General features: G+C 37.1%; 3 protein-coding genes across 3 annotated transcripts; all 3 read left to right on the forward strand.

Annotated features, from left to right (window-relative positions):
• Positions 1-3,457: 3,457 nt before the first annotated feature.
• LOC109206866 lies at positions 3,458-5,850 on the forward strand. Its single transcript, XM_019369725.1, has 2 exons — positions 3,458-3,914; positions 5,136-5,850. The coding sequence occupies exons 1-2, from the start codon at positions 3,586-3,588 to the stop codon at positions 5,596-5,598; spliced, it is 792 nt and encodes a 263-aa protein (XP_019225270.1). The 5' UTR covers positions 3,458-3,585; the 3' UTR covers positions 5,599-5,850.
• Positions 5,851-6,005: 155 nt separating this feature from the next.
• LOC109206865 lies at positions 6,006-14,023 on the forward strand. The gene is made up of 4 exons (XM_019369724.1): positions 6,006-6,104; positions 6,190-6,242; positions 9,792-10,511; positions 12,964-14,023. Exon 4 carries the CDS (start codon positions 12,991-12,993, stop codon positions 13,879-13,881), a length of 891 nt encoding a protein of 296 aa, XP_019225269.1. The 5' UTR covers positions 6,006-6,104; positions 6,190-6,242; positions 9,792-10,511; positions 12,964-12,990; the 3' UTR covers positions 13,882-14,023.
• Positions 9,819-10,709, forward strand: LOC109206860. Its single transcript, XM_019369720.1, has one exon. It carries the CDS (start codon positions 9,819-9,821, stop codon positions 10,707-10,709), a length of 891 nt encoding a protein of 296 aa, XP_019225265.1.
• Positions 14,024-16,902: the final 2,879 nt, after the last annotated feature.

The raw sequence follows: 16,902 nt of genomic DNA on the forward strand, positions 1-16,902 counted from the left end.
TGAGTCTTCGGAGCGAGGTGAGTCTCCTTTCTAATCTTGTGAGGGGGAATTTACCCCATAGGTGAGTTAAATTGGTTATGTGCTCCTATTTGTGGGGGCTACGTACACACGAGGTGACGAGAGTCCGTGGTTAGCTACTATTATGCTATTGTTCGGGTAGTCTAGGACCCAAAAAAAAGCATGTTATACTTGGATTAACTGTGAACCCATTGATAGTTTGAATTGTTTAAATCACCTTGAATTTGTAAAGGAATTTAAAAAAGAGATTTAATATTAAATTTCCCTTAAATGTTAAAAAGAGAAATTTGTCTATTTGGATGATTATCCTCGATAAACTCTTAGTTTCCTACTTGAGCAAGTACTTTATGTGTGCCTGCGTCGCATAGACGATTCGCGAGCAAGATATGTGTTTATTTATGGAACGGGCCGAACGCCTCGGTGAGAATAGATGCATCTATGGTTCGTGCCGCTCGACCCTCGGCAGTGCACAGTTTACATTCCTGTTGGAGCGGGCCGTCGCCTCGGTGTGATTTGCGCATGTTTATCTGTTGTTTGAAAATTGTAAATGTGCAATTGGCCCTACGTGGCTTGATATAAACTGATAAGATAATAAAGAATAAACCTTGGAGGCCCTTGATTTGTTGTTGAAGGTGTTTACCTGTTTTATGGCTTCACAATTAGAACTTCTATATAAATCCATGATTATCCTTGCACTTATAGAATATTGTTAATTGACTTCTAGTGAGTGTCGAAGTTGGCCATCTCGTCTCTACCCCTTCGGGATTAGGCGGGATACTCACTGAGTACACGTTGATTACGTACTCATACTACACTTCTGTGCATTTTTGTTGCACAGGTATATATACCTCTAGCAGCCTATTGGGCGTAGCAGCATGGATGACGCTGGGACTAGGTGAGCTGCATCATTCGAGGCGACCGCAGCTAGGGTAGTCCCTTCCAGTGTACTATATTTACTTTCCGTCCACTGTATTCCGGACGGATGTTGTATTTTATTTCTCTTATCAGTAGGTTCTCATGTACTTGTGACACCGGGTTTCTGGGATGGTTTTCAACGGATTTGTACTAATTGTTATTATTTAAATTTGCATTCAAGTAGTGAACTTTTATTTATGAAAATGGAAGGAAAAACCTTAGATTTTCAAAAGTATTAAAAGAGGAATTAATTGATAAGTTAGTTGGCTGGCCTGACAGAGGTGTCCGACGCCACCATGACCCTTAATGGATTTTGGGTCGTGACAACATGGTATCAGAGCACTAGGTTCCCGTCGGTCTCACGAGTCATGAGCAAGTCTAGTAGAGTCTCGCGGATCGGTACGGAGACGTCTGTACTTATCCTCGGGAGGCTGCAGGACTATTAGGAGTACTTCCCTTCTTGATTTCCTTATCGTGCGGTTCGATTCCTTTGAGGCTTATGCCTTTGATTCCTTTCCACTCAATCTTACGCGATGCGAGCTCTTGTTATAAATCGAAATTGAAGGATTGTAATGGCACTACAAATATGGTGCGGGATGATTTTTCCCGGTATAGTTGATTGGACTATTATAGTCGCATTATGGAGGGATATTATATTGTTTCAGCTCAGTAACAGAACTTCTAAGAGCCTTGAGGCTAGGCACAGGTTGCCATAATGCTTATGAGTTTTTATTCCGTGATATTATTGTGATGGTGGGACGTTTGCCCACGTGTCGGGCAGTGAATGAATTGAAGGGAGGTTTACTCAGTGTGTAATCAAGGGATTCAGTATTTTATTCCCGGCAGGGGAAAGTCAAACGAACAAAGGATGGTCAGAAGTGGACTGGTGGAAGTAATGAAACGTGGTAATTGCAAGCGTGGTGGAGTTCTCCTCTACATTGGGTGTTGTTGTCCTAATTGGACGTTCTAAGTTTGTCGGTGTTATAATCTGCTACAATCCGCCTTTATGGCAGGATATTGTGAAATAATATTGGAGTTACAACTGTCAGATATCGCATGATGCGGTGGTTTAAGATCGAATCAGAATTTCTAATGTCGCCGGCTCGATAAAGATGACCTTTGGAAAGGTTTAAAGTTAGTAGCAATGGCGGATTCAAGTGCCACGAAGATAGATTTTATTTAGGGCAACAATTGAGCAGCAAGGTATGAGGTAGGACATGTGGGAAGTGCCAGACGGTGTATAAAATTTCTAGAAGGCCAAGTATGAGGAGCAAGGTCGAGTAACCGATTAAGGAGATGAGTTCTGCCAAAGTGGGAGAGTGGCGAGGGTTGCATATGGGCTTGGTAGTAGGATGATTACGCGCCTTAAAGAGAGTTTGGATCGAATTGGGGATTTTAATGATTGGTGATTGAAGCCTGCGGGTATGATGTGAAGTATGGGCTATTATGCGGCAGAAGATTGATATGGCGGAAAGGAGCTGCTTGAAATGGAGGAGGGTGCAGCATAACCCTGAATTTGGAAGGATGCTGCCGCGCATTTAATTGATGTCCGCGAGGGGCGAATGGACTTGTGCAACTGGAAGGTGAGCTCGGACTCAGGATGGGCTATTGGTGTCATAGTGNAAGGCGTCAAGGAGTGTGAATTGATGCTCTCATCAGGGGGAGTCAATGCGCGTTGCACTCTTTTTCCCTTACAAGGTTTTGTCCCACTGGGTTTTCCTTGCAAGGTTTTTAACGAGGCAACCAATAGGCGCATTTCTAAACATGTGTACTCTTTTTCCTTTTCTAGAATTTTTTTTTCCCATTGGGTTTTCTTTTAGTTAAGGTTTTAACGAGGCACATTATCTGTTGAATAGACATTCAGGGAGAGTGTTATAAATAGAATTCTATTTATGGTGAATGTCCATATTTAGAGAGATTCTAGGGTTTATTACTTGGTGGCTAAGTCAACCTCTCCCTATAAATAGAGGGTTCTATTCCATTGTAATTCATCCCAAAATTCAATAAGAATTCCCTCTCTCTCTTTCTCTGCAATATTGTTCTTCTTCTTTTATTATTTTATAACACTGATATTGTTAATCAAATATTGGTAAAGTTATTTTTTCTTATAAGACAATAATATATGCCACCTTAGTTATGGGAAAATTATTACTTTTTTAAAATCCCTTCGAACAAGCACTGTATTAGATCTAAGCTGTCATAGAAGATAATATAGTCAATTTTGACCGACTAAAGAGATATCACTATTTAATTCAAAAGGATATCACAATTTCGAAAAAAATGAAAATTTCGGTTAATGACTCTCCTATCCCAGCTTCAGTCAACTAACACTACAACTACTTATAATCTTCATTTGTTCTCAATCAAATCATCATCATGGACAAATCAACGGTCTAGATCGAATTTAAATTAACGAGCATTCGGTTACAGTAAAACCGTTTGAACTATAGCAAAATATGAATTTGACACAAATAAAAAATTAAAAAGATAATATATCTTGTCTGGATAAAGATAAGGCTTTCATCTTCCTCAGAATATTCCTTTTTCTAATCTCTTTCTCTCTCTCCAGACGATTGTTTCTTCATTTCTCTCTCTTCTTTCTCTGTTGTTATATATACAAGTTTTGTTGTATACAAACTTCGTTGTGAAGCTATGTCGATTGCGTTAGAGAGGAATAATACAGCAGATCGTCAGATCGAACGGCCCGGATTCGTGCACGGAATGGCGTTTATTCCAATCTATAAGTCGGTAGATCTTAGGGTTCAGGCAAAGCAGGAAAATGAGGATGATCGGACCTCTTCCTCGTCTTCTTCTTCTTCGATTGGTAGGAATAGTGATGACTCGCCGGCGGCGGGAGATGCTTCGTCGGACGGCGACGGCGACGGCGACGGCGACGGCGACGGCGAGGAGGTTCAGAGTCCTTTCAAACCTGCTGGTGCTTTGGATAATTTGGAGGCTTTAGAGGAGGTTTTGCCAATAAAGTATGTGGCTTTACTATTAATTTAATTTCTATGTGGATTTTAGGTCAATTTATATAATTTATTCACATATCTTGTCATTAAGATGCTGACTTTGTTGTTTAGTTTGGAGTTTTAAGGCTCGAGTCTAGGAGTTTGCTTGGTGAATGTGATATGTGTACATGTTAACTAGACATTTGTAACAATTAACTGTGTCTTAGGGGGCATCTTGGTAATATTTTTGAGTACCCGAGGGAAATGGACCAAAAATGTTTGGCTTGGCTTGTTGCAAATTGACTCATTTTCGAGGTTATGGATTTAGTAAGTAGTTTTTTTATATGTTTAACTTGAGCAGTAAAAGTAAAATCTGAGAGGTTAGTTCATTGATTAAGTGTTTGTTCCCCCAATATTTTATGTAGCATGGTATAGACCTTGTACCTGAAAAGTAATTTGGGAGATGGAAGTAGCTTAGTGGAGTGAGGCCTGACCGATGCTTGCAATCTTGTTTGAGAGGTTGTTGTGAATGTGATGGGTGTGTCTCATCTTTTGTCCGTAATCTTTTGCATTATGTACTACCTTTGATTGTCAGAGCTAATACTTGGTCGCATATATTCCTTGGCGTGTGAAAGATTCAAAATAGATAGAGACTATGAGGTGTCAAAAATCATTTCTTTTATTTCATAGATATTTAAGGCTTATGAGTGCAATGTTAACAAAATTCTTTGGCAGTCTTATTTTGATCTGGATAATGGTGGGATCGTGGGTGCATGCATGCTCTTAGTATGGATAAAATGCATTGCTATTATAGAGGATGTTGGAACCAGTATCCTCCTTACCAAAAGTAAAGCTGCCTGAGATGCTTCTTGAAGCTTGTAACATCACTTCAGCATATTCAGTACTGAGTATGTTAGTTTATTAAAAAAAATTGTGTGTTGATTTTTATCTATATAGCTGAAGTTGAAAAAGTATCTCCTGTGGACTGAATGTGAAAGCTTGGGTAGTGGCAGAGCCTTTTTTTTGGGGGTTAATATTTTATTGTAAATGAAGTCTGAAGAAACTTAATGGGAACACGGTCAATGGTTGTTATTATAAGTCTCTAGAACATTGGATAGTCTGGAGGATGGAAGGAAGGATGCCGTAGTCAAATCGGAAAGATATTAGATGCTTATAGATGTTTATGAGCAACTGTTGTCGTATTCTTCCTAATTTTCCAAGTTCTAACAGTGCTTGTCTGCCATGTTCCAGGAGGGGCATATCAAATTTTTACGCTGGAAAATCAAAATCATTTACTAGCCTAGCAGATGCAGCATCATGTTCCTCGCTTAAAGATATGGTTAAGCCAGAGAATGCATTCACTAGGAAACGCAAGAACTTGCTTGCTCACAACAATTTCTTTGACAAGAATCGGAATCACTTCCCAAGAAATTATAGTGGTGGGTTATACAAGAGACCGATAAACTCTAGAAGCTCATTAGCTCTTGGTGCAACCTCAAGCTGCTCTGAGAGCAATAACAGCTCTGAGTCATTGAACTCAAATCCATCATCACCTCATTTTTCTCTTCCTCCTTTGCCTCCGCAATCAAGAAGATATAGCAATGAGTCATCATCATCACCTCCTGAACAGAAGTTTAGTGCATGGAGGTCTTTCTCCTTATCGGATCTGCAAGGGGCTGCTGCTTCAACTCCCAGTCTCACGGGCATAAAGTAATAGAGAAGATATCTTGACAATAACTTATTTTTGTTGTCACCCTATGAGCCTAACTTCATATAGGTTTCAATGGAGGTTGGCTTATTTTAGCAGTTATAGGCTTCAGTCTCGCACCCTGCCTCTGTAATTATTGATCAAGGCATACCAAATCTTGGCATCTTAAGAATGTAATTGCTCCTGCTCACTTTTAACCTCTTTATCCTGTTGTATATTTCAATGTGTTGTTTGCCTAATTTAGGGATTTTATATGTTCGGTTTGTTGTCTGCTTAATTGTAGATTTTCTTTTAGGTGTATTCCTCAGTTTACACTTTAATCTTTTGGGATATGCATTTTCTGAAGTGGGACCTCCTTTCCCCTTCTTCCTCTCTTATTCAGCTCTAGAGTGGGTCATGAGTGGTGGCTAAACCATGTTGCTCCCTCATTTGCAGGGAGGGGACCTGGTTGCCGTGGGAATAAAAGAATACTTGGTTTTGCTTGCTGACACCATCATATCCTTACTCTAGGTGTAAGCTTGAGCATGTTTTCTAGAATTTATTTTGACACTACCCAATCATTGTAGTTTGATAGTCTAACCAACAAGTTTGCGGCAGCATGTTGTGGTTGATGAGTAGACCAATGGAGTTCCAGCTTGAGACGTTCAAAGGTATGAACCTAAACCGGCGCCTATGGAGAGGGTAGCATGCCAACTGATGTTATTCATGAAAAACTTGGTTTCAGTTTCTTGGTTTAGTAACTTCCTTTTAACTTTAGCTAGTGCAAACGAAAGTTGAAGAAAGAGGGAGGGACATATAAGATTAAATTTCTAAATGAACAAAACCAAATTCCAATTCGGATAGCCTTTTATGGGTTGGTATACCAATTGTGCTAGGATAAGCATGGCTAAGAATAATCATGGTGCATAGCATAAGAACAAAATATGCTTTGTGTGCCATCACTGTCATGATGCCACAAGTATAATATGGTCTGAAGGCATCTCAAAATCTTGTAGCGTAGGTTTACATTTTCAAAACACCTAACAGTAATTTTTGCGCCTTTAACAATCAACGTGCATAAAATGCACAGTTAAGAAGTCAAATTTGTCCGACATGATGCAACGTTGTTGTTTTATGTAGTAAAGCCTTTTGTTGAACATTGATCATTAGGTAATATTGCTTGAAATTCCATTTCTGTTCTTAGAGGAAGCCATTCAATGGAATATTACGCAACAGTGAATATTTTTCATTTCCTAATGCCAACAGTTAAATCTCTTGTAGCCCAGCCTCCCCCTTCCCCCCCACACACACACACAAATAAATAAATAAATAAATGACGGAAGTAAGATAAGAAAGAACCTACATGCTATAATCACTTGTGATAGTCATAACTTCAACATTCTAATAAGTCCAGGTCTGGAAAGAATCATTTTATCATGATGAACTATCAAGCTCTCACTTTATGCAATCCTCAATTGTGCTATTAAGAAACTGAAAAAGAAAAGAAGGAAAAGCAGAAAACTTGGCCACTTACCATTGATATACTTATGTTAGACTCCAGGAAAATAGGAAATGAAATATGCAGGGTAACATTTTAATGAACTCAAAACGATCTACGAATAAAAACAAGAAAGTTGACCCAGAAGAAAAGTAGTTACTAATTCAATTCTTGCCTGCCCTTGGAGTGTCCGAGTTGCCCAAATTGTGTCATGAGCATGTGTGTCGGATGTGTTTTATATTTTCTAATTTGAAGGAACCTGTCAAAATGTTTTGGCCATGTCTTGGGTGTCAAAACATGTCAAACATTCGTTTGGCTAATGGAGAATACGGAAGAAAATGGTGAGTTTGCAAATCTATGTTGCTTTCGCACAGGACACGGGACTTCTAAAATTTGGACACTTTGAATTAGTAATGTTTCAGAATAAAAATAGTATTAATCAAGACAACCGGTAGAAAGGAATTACTGATGAACTTTAACAAGCATTAAGTATTGAAATGCGCTACAATAGCAAAAAGATGACTTGAGGACTGATGATGAACAACGGAAAAGTTCGGTTGTATTTCTCTGAGTCTTCAATCTATTTTCAACGGACTTGGTAATTATCAGAACTAGCATATCTAAATCTAAAATCGAATGGTTGTACTTTTGTTTTAGAAGTTGGCGGATCAATATGAATTACAAACAATTGATAGTGATTCTTGATGTTAAAAATTTAGAAACTAGTTCAATGGGGAACATACCAAAAATTTGGCGAACAGAAAATACATTAACTTAGACCCCCTTACATTAATTGATAGTGATTCTTGATGTTAAAAGTTTAGAAACTAGTTCAATGGGGAACATACCAAAAATTTGGCGAACAGAAAATACATTAACTTAGACCCCCTTATTGCATGTCAGTGAGTGTCTAACAAGACACTTGTGTGAGGAAAAAGTTCCCCAGAATTTCTTTGGAAAAATTGGAACATCTAAGACATGTTTTTAAGTTTTGGTGCACGTTCCATCACTGACATGCATCTACCCTCTACCTAAATTGTAGGTTTGTAGTACCTTAGGATTTGGATCATGAAATATCTTACTAGAGTTATATAGCAAGGTTTTTGTTAATCAAGGCAGTGAACTTGAGAGTGGAGGTGCTAATTTCTATCTGATGAACTGAGCAATAAACAGAACTAAAGCAGAGAACTTCTGTGTTAGAAGAATACAAATGATTTCTGAGGCATAATAATAAATGATCGTTGAACTACTGCCTTCCCCATTTGTCACAAGAACATTAAATGCCCAACTTTGACATCCTTGAAATCCAGCTAAACTTTGTGCATCACAACCCCTAACCAAACGATGTACCTTGTGCTAATCACTTAGAAACTTAACAACCAATGGCTTTAACGGGTTGTGCCATTAATATGCTCACTATAAATAAAACATTTCCTAGAAGCAAATATCTTGTTATTTATTAAAGGTTCTGGTTTCTATAAAGACGCAACAATGTCGTGTTTTTGTTCGATGCAGTTTTCCGACAGGTAGGAGAGTCATCATAAAGCGTAATTTTGGAAGCTTGTGATAAAAGAGGATTAGTTATTTTATCAAAAATTTAGTGATAGTCGCTTTTCTTTTATGGTTATGAACACGCGACCACAAGAGCACTACCCTGTTTATGCCAGATTCTAACTTGTATTATCAGACCAATTCTGTGAAACATCTGATTCTTTGGATTACATGTTGTAGAATGTGGAGTATAATCATGGTTGAAGCTATTTAGTGATAGATCCAGTTGCCGCAAATCTGTGTATTCATTAGACAGATTTCTCTCGATGTAACTAGCTGAAGATTCTCTTCGTAAGTAGAAGAGAAAGCGTTACATATTTTCACATTTTGTGATTGAATAAGCAAGCCTTGTTGGTCTTGAAGTTTGATTTTCTCACCATTTTTGTGTAAGACATGTGTGAAGTTGTTAATAGAACCTGATTTTAATTGACAGAGAGAGAAAATATATGAATACATCCTTGGCAATTACTTGAATGGCACTCAGTAGCATTAAATGCAACCTACTAAACAAGATTACTTTCTGAAAATGCTCCCAAACTTGTATTTACTGCCCTTTGTTTTGGTAGAACATTGATAAGAACAATTTCATTGGAGCATTGCCCGGTTAACCTGCAATTTTCACCTATAAATGGGTTTGTTCGTCAAGTTACCTGGCAAGTTGAGTTCTTGAGAAGAGTGTCCATCCCCTGACGTTACCTTTTGGTTTGTTTTTCCTCACTTTATGCACTTTTATCCTTTTCTTAGGCCTAACTATCACTTGATTTTGGCTTCGATTAAATCTCCTGCATAGCTGAAAATGTGGGGAATTATGCATTCCTCGATAAGTTCTTGGAATCTCCTTTCTGATTGAGTTGTAGGTGCCAAGACTAGGCCTTTTCAATCCAGATGAAGGATTTTGCCTTTAGTTTTATTTTCTTTTCTTTCTCCCCTGCTTCTGTACATGGTAAGGTAATAGGATATTTGCTGGTTACATACAAGAGGAATGCTGAATCTTTACTAGGATCACGATAGTCTTCTTCATGGTGAAATCTCGTCGGCTGATTTCACATTGTCACATCTCCCCCTCCTTCCCTTGTCAATTGTATGCGTATCTGTCCTGATAAAATTAGGCCTGCTTTTTTCATCTTGGTAATTTCTAATTTGGAAATTTGTGGTGGTTTTATGTGCGCAGGTTTAATCACTACCAACGTGAGTTGGCATGGCTGCAAAACCTTTTCAAATCACAGTTGAGGAATTCAGACTTTTCCATACGATTGACCGAGCACTTTATTCTCTCCTTGTTGTTGAGCTTCGGCGTGATCCTCTGGAGTCAATGCAGACATTGGCATTGTGGATTTGGTTGGAGCGAACACGTTTCAACGATATTATCAGGAAGATCTTGTCCTTACCTCAATTTTTGATTAATGAACTTGCTGATGAGGCTATAACCTGCCTCAAATGCATTGAGGACAACCGGTTCCTGCTCTCAACTGAGACAGGTGAGATTCCGCTAACTCAAAGTCTCATGGCAAAAGAGTTCTCCCTCCTGTTTTTCCATGAAAATCGGGACAGTGCCACCAGTGGGATTAGGAAGATTGTTACTGAGGTTTGTCTCAAGGCATTGACAGATATCATGGAGAAAGCCTTGAAGAGAAGTTCTGAACAAACTTTGACGGAAAGCAAATTGGCGATGGTGGCACCTCTTGCTGAGTCATTCTTGATAGAAAGAATTGCTCAATTGGGACTTGGGTGTGACGCGTCTCCTAAGAGGATGAAAGGACACGGCGTACCATGTGAAGAACGGACCATGTTTGTTACTTTTTCCAAGGGATACCCTGTTGCTGAAGTTGAAATCAGGGAATTCTTCACTAGGATTTTTGGAGACTGCATAGAGTGCATTCACATGCAGGAGGTGAAGTCCCATGAACAAGCTCTTTATGCTCGAATCGTGTTTGTTACGCCTGCAATTATAGATTTTATTCTCAATGATCTGCCTAAAGCTAAGTTTACTATCAACGGTAAGCATGTGTGGATGCGAAAATTTGTCCCGAAAAATGGAAACTCTTCCCTCGCATACATGCTGCCTCAGAATCCGCCTGAAACTATTTAGTCCTTTTTTCTGTATGTTTATCTTTCTGAGAATGGAGTTAGAAGAAATCCTGTTTTCAGTTTGTAGTCCCTGCAGTCCAACTTAAGGACCCTAAAATTATGATGCAGTGAAATGGTTTTCTTATAGAAATGAAAAATGAAGCCTCGTTTTAATCTGTGTATTTATATTTTTCTGCTTTGCATTTTGGATACTTATTTTCTTGTTATGAAGAGATTGACCACAATCCCTTTTTGGTATTGGCTCAAAAGTCAGATGACACTTGAGCTTCTTGAGTGTGTTTATTGAACATGTTAACTTCACTATTGACTTCCCTTTAAGTGAATATGACTACTGTGGAAACTTGAAATTTTCCAGTTATATTTGTTTCTGTATGAGTTCGTGTTACTGGATTTCATCCGTAAATAGTACATGGATCAATTAGCATTTCTTTGAATACCTATGTCAACTTGTTAAATTTGTTTCTTAATGAATTCAAAGACCATACATGCTGGTTTTTTAATCTAGTTCACAAAAAGAAAAGAAGACCATATTTGGAAAATTTAGTCTAAGACATGTTTTGAAGCTTTGGTGCACGTTCCATCACTGACATGCATCTACCCTCTACCTCAATTGTAGGTTTGTAGTACCTTAGGATTTGGATCATGAAATATCTTACTAGAGTTATATAGCAAGGTTTTTGTTAATCAAGGCAGTGAACTTGAGAGTGGAGGTGCTAGTTTCAATCTGATGAACTGAGCAATAAACAGAAGTAAAGCAGAGAACTGTGATAGAAGAAAACAAATGATTTCTGAGGCATAATAATAAACAGTCGTTGAACTACCGCCTTTCCCATTTGTCACAAGAGCATTAAATGCCCAACTTTGACATCCCTGAAATCCAGCTAAACTTTGTGCATCACAACCACTGACCAAATGATGTACCTTGTGCTAATCACTTAGAAACTTAGCGGCTTTAACGGGTTGTGCACATTAATAGGTTCGCTATAAATAAAGCATTTCCTAGCAGCAAATATCTTGTTATTTATTAAAGGTTCTGGTTTCTATAAAGACGCAACAATGTCGTGTTTTTGTTCAATGCAGTTTTCCGACATGTAGGAGAGTCATCATAAAGCGTAATTTTGGAAGCTTGTGATAAAAGAGGATTAGTCATTTTACCAAAAATTTAGTGATACTTGCTTTTCAATTATGGTTATGAACACTCGACCACAAGAGCACTACCCAATTTATGCCAGAGTCTAACTTGTATTATCAGACCAATTCTGTGAAACATCTGATTCTTTGGGTACATGTTGTAGAATGTGGAGTACAATTATGGTTGAAGCTATTTAGCAATAGATCAAGTTGCCGCAAATCTGTGTATTCGTTCGACAGATTTCTCCCGATGTAAAAGATTCTCTTCGTCAGTTGAAGAGAAAGCGTTACATCTTTTCACATTTTGTGATTGAATAAGCAGGCCTAGCTGGTCTTGATTTTAGATTTTTTCACCTTTCTTGTGTAGGACATGTGTGAAGTTGTTAATAGAACCTGATTTTAATTGACTGAAAAAGAAAATTTATGAATGCAGCCTTGGCCATTACTGGAATGGCACTCACTAGCATTAAATGCAACCTACTAAATAAGATTACTTTCTGAAAATGTTTCCAAAGTTGTAATTACTGCCCTTTGTTTTGGCAGAACATTATAAGAACAAGTTCATTAGATCATTGCCCTTGTTAACCTGCAAAACCAGTGTTTTCACCTATAAATGTGTTGGGTTGTAAACTTACCCGGCAAGTTGAGTTCTTGAGAAGACTGTTCGCCCTTGACGTTACCTTTCGGTTTGTTTTTCCTGACTTTATGCATTTTTATCCTTTTCTGTGGCCTATCCTTCACTTGATTTTGGCTTCGATTAAGTCTCCTGTATTGCTGAAAATGTGGGGCTTATGCATTCCTCGATTAGGTTCTAGGAATCTCCTTTCCTATTGAGTTGTAGGTACCAAGACTAGGCTAGGCTTTGTCAATTAGATGAAGGATTTTGCCTTTAGTTTTGTTTTCTTGTCTTTCTCCCCTGCTTCTGTACATGGTAAGGTCATAGGATTTTTGCTGGTTGCTTTACAAGAGAAATGCTGAATCTTTACTAGGATCACAATAGTCTTCTTATGGTGGAATAATTGCCACTTCTCTCCCTCCTACCTTTGTCAATTGTGTGTTTGTCCCTGCTTTTTTCACCTTGGTTATTTCTAATTTGGAAATTTGTGGTGGTTTTACGTGCGCAGGTTTAATCACTACCAACGTGAGTTGGCATGGCTGCAAAACCTTTTCAAATCACAGTTGAGGAATTCAGACTTTTCCATACGATTGACCGAGCACTTTATTCTCTCCTTGTTATTGAGCTTCAGCGTGATCCTTTGGAGTCAATGCAGACATTGGCATTGTGGATTTGGTTGGAGCGAACACGTTTCAACGATATTATCAGAAAAATCTTGTCCTTACCTCAATTTTTGATTAATGAACTTGCTGACGAGGCTGTAACCTGCCTCAAATGCATTGAAGACATCCAATCCCTTCTCTCAACTGACGCAAGTGAGATTCCGCTAACTCAAAGCCTCATGGCAAAAGAGTTCTCCCTCCTATTTTTCCATGAAAATCGGGACAGTGCCACCAGCGGGATTAAGAAGATTGTTACTGAGGTTTGTCTCAAGGCATTGACAGATATCATGGAGAAAGCCTTGAAGAGAAGTTCTGAACAAACTTTGACGGAAAGCAAAGTGTCGATGGTGGCACCTCTTGCTGAGTCATTCTTGATAGAAAGAATTGCTCAATTGGGACTTGGAAGCGACGCGTCTCCTAAGAGTACGACGGGACACGACGTACCACGTGAAGAACGTACCATGTTTGTTACTTTTTCCAAGGGATACCCTGTTGCTGAATATGAAATCAGGGAATTCTTCACTAGGATTTTTGGAGACTGCATAGAGTGCATTCACATGCAGGAGGTGAAGTCCAATGAACAAGCTCTTTATGCTCGAATCGTGTTTGTTACACCTGCAATCATAGATTTTATTCTCAATGATGTGCCTAAAGCTAAGTTTACTATCAACGGTAAGCATGTGTGGATGCGAAAATTTGTCCCGAAAAATGGAAACTCTTCCCTCGCATACATGCTGCCTCAGAATCCGCCTGAAACTATTTAGTCCTTTTTTCTGTATGTTTATCTTTCTGAGAATGGAGTTAGAAGAAATCCTGTTTTCAGTTTGTAGTCCCTGCAGTTATATTTCAATTTGTAGGACCCTAAAATTATGATGCAGTGAAATGGTTTTCTTATAGCAATGAAAAATCAAGCCTCTTTTTAATCTGTGTATTTATATATTTCTGCTTTGCATTTTGGATACTTATTTTCTTGTTATGAAGAGATTGACCATAATCCCTTTTTGGTATTGGCTCAAAATTCAGATGACACTTGAGCTTCTTGAGTGAATATGACTACTGTGGAAACTTGAAATTTTCCAGTTATATTTGTTTCTTTATGAGTTTGTGTTACTGGATTTCATTCCTAAATAGTTACATGGATCAATTAGTATTTCCTTGAATACCTATGTAAACTTATTAAATTTGTTTCTTAATGAATTCAAAGACCATAATTACTAGTACTCCCTCTGTCTTATGTTATCAGTCATGATTCTTTTCCACACGCCCCTTAAGAAAAACTAATTAGGATAGGATTTTTACTACTTTACCCTTATTCATGTCTTAATATTTAATCTTTCTTCATTGACATTTGAACAAAGTTAGGTATTTGTAGTCTTCAAGGATAATTATTACTAAGGGTAAAAAAGAAAAAAATAATTAATTTTGTCTTGAACTTTTAAAGTGACAAATAATCTGAGATAACTATTTTTGGCAATTACGACTGTTAATATGAGACGGAGGGAGTAGCAGTTTTTAAATATAGTTCACAAAAAGAAGATTTTTAGCAAGTAATGTGTGATGGCTTTTCTTGTTTTTATCAACATTCATATGATATTGTGTTGTTATATTGTATTGCCCAATAGAACTTTGAAATCAAAGAATATTGAAATAATGCCTTCTTCCTTTTCTAAAAGCTATTAATTTTATTATAGGAACTTCGAATTATATCAGGAAAGGATTATATATATAACGGAAAGGGGTCTGTATATTTATCCAATTCATCTCATTTTTTTTTTATAGTAATAGTACAAGTACACTATTTCAGTAAAGTTAACTTATATTGAAGTATAAAAAAAAGGTTTTATTAATTACCTAGTCGCCATAAAATTCAAATAGATTATATACAATAAAAAGATTGAGAAATGATCAAATGTAGAAACCAAGGATGGATTCAAAAACTGGTGAAATCTTCTTGTTTGACCATAGAACAAGCCTTTTCATATGTAGCTGTATAAAATAGATTACAAGAATCAGATATATTATTAGAGTAACTGAAAATAACAACCAAATTACAACAATTTGAAATACTTCAAATAGTTTTGGACGTATATAAGGCAATTGTGTAAATTTTTCTTTTGGTTTGGACGTGTGCGAAATAAAGTTGACTGACGTTGCCCGAAGTTAATAGTAAGAGACCAAAAATAGAGTCCTGGTTTTATAAATTGCAAATAACATTTAATGTACTTTTCCAATAACTTTACTCGTAGTTATCGAATCCAAAAAGTGAGTTTATATCAAGTCAATATATATATATATATATATATATATATATATATATATATATATATATATATATATATATATTTCGTGAAATTTGTAAAACATACATTTTTTCTCAATTCATCACTTAATCATGATATTTTCACTATCGAACCACCTTAATTTCGAATCGTAATGAAGACCTCCTTAATTAGTAAATTGTTCTAAACTACGCGTTGAATTCCCGCTCCCGGTCTCAAATTGCATAAGTACCCTTTGAAGAGTATATTTTAAATATGGGTAGCTTACATTTTTTGTCAGTCGGCCAAAAATAATTATATCCGCTAGCTAAATATATAAAATATATATACTGAATTTGTATAATATATGTATATTATAAATTAATATATAAAAATATACGTTTTACTGAATATTAGTTTTGGGAGCATCTATATAATGTAGTATTTTCTTTTAATGAATATAATTGATTCTGTCATACAATTGAAGGACAAATTAATAAGAGTGCATAAGCACACAGGAGGTCAACATGCATGCTTCGCACCTCAAGGGCATTTTGGTAAATTCATTTAAAATGGAGCAATGTGTTTAGCCCAAAAGGTATCTTACGCCATATAAATCTTTGAGGGACTTGACCAAATTGCCCCTTGCTGATCTCATCATACATCACCATAATTTTCAAAAGCTGTTACGGAGATGTGGGTCCCATCTGAGTCTTTGTTTTACACGTTGCTATCATTTTGCAAGCATATAGCCATTTGTATTGTACAATTCATTGAAGAAGTAGGGCCCACTGAAGTTCTTATTCATAAGTGAGTATTAGTTTGCAGCTTAACAGTCATTTGAGCCACATGGCTAAGATGCTTTAATTACTAATGGGTGTAGTTACGGTTGTGCATGAATCAGATCGGATCGGATTTAGCATATTTCGGATCGGATTTCGGATTTCGGATTCTAGAAAATGCAATCCGAATCCGATCCGAATTAATAACGGACATGATCGAATTTTAAAGTTTAGATCGGATCGGATTTTCGGATTTCGGATCGGATTATTATGCCTCAAAGTTGCAAACCCATATGTATATTTTCTTTGTAAAAGAGGCAATACAGTAAGAAAAATTCATGTTTCTACAATTATGAGAGTACTATGGTGCCAATATAGCTAAATCCATCAATTGTAAAGGTAATAACTTGGAGGAAAATATAAAGGAAGTACTAATTATCCGAAACTAAAGTTTAGTATTTACACATGCCCTAATGATTTCGGATTTTCAAACCGGATCGGATTGGATCGGATCGTATTAAAATTATACCAATCCGAATCCGATCCAAAATCCGAATTTTAATAAACACAATCCAAAATCTGATCCAATCAAAATCCGAAATCCGAAATTGAACGAATCGGTTCGAATTTCGGATATCCGATCCAAATGAGCAACCCTAGGTGTAGTCTTACGCTATTATCTATACGTAGAAATTATTTAATTTGAGGTACTGTATAATTTAGTTTAATTGTATTAGATGTGAAT

This window comes from Nicotiana attenuata, unplaced genomic scaffold, assembly GCF_001879085.1.
Source record: "Nicotiana attenuata strain UT unplaced genomic scaffold, NIATTr2, whole genome shotgun sequence".
In the NCBI taxonomy this organism is placed as follows: domain Eukaryota; kingdom Viridiplantae; phylum Streptophyta; class Magnoliopsida; order Solanales; family Solanaceae; genus Nicotiana; species Nicotiana attenuata.

What these genes read in the sequence shown, in the direction of transcription:
- LOC109206866 (XM_019369725.1), top strand. Translation starts at nt 3,586, where the DNA reads ATGTCGATTGCGTTAGAGAGGAATAATACAGCAGATCGTCAGATCGAA. An exon ending in GAGGAGGTTTTGCCAATAAA is followed by an intron (nt 3,915 to 5,135) that starts GTATGTGGCTTT and finishes GCCATGTTCCAG; the next exon opens with GAGGGGCATATCAAATTTTT.
- LOC109206860 (XM_019369720.1), top strand. Translation starts at nt 9,819, where the DNA reads ATGGCTGCAAAACCTTTTCAAATCACAGTTGAGGAATTCAGACTTTTC.
- LOC109206865 (XM_019369724.1), top strand. Translation starts at nt 12,991, where the DNA reads ATGGCTGCAAAACCTTTTCAAATCACAGTTGAGGAATTCAGACTTTTC.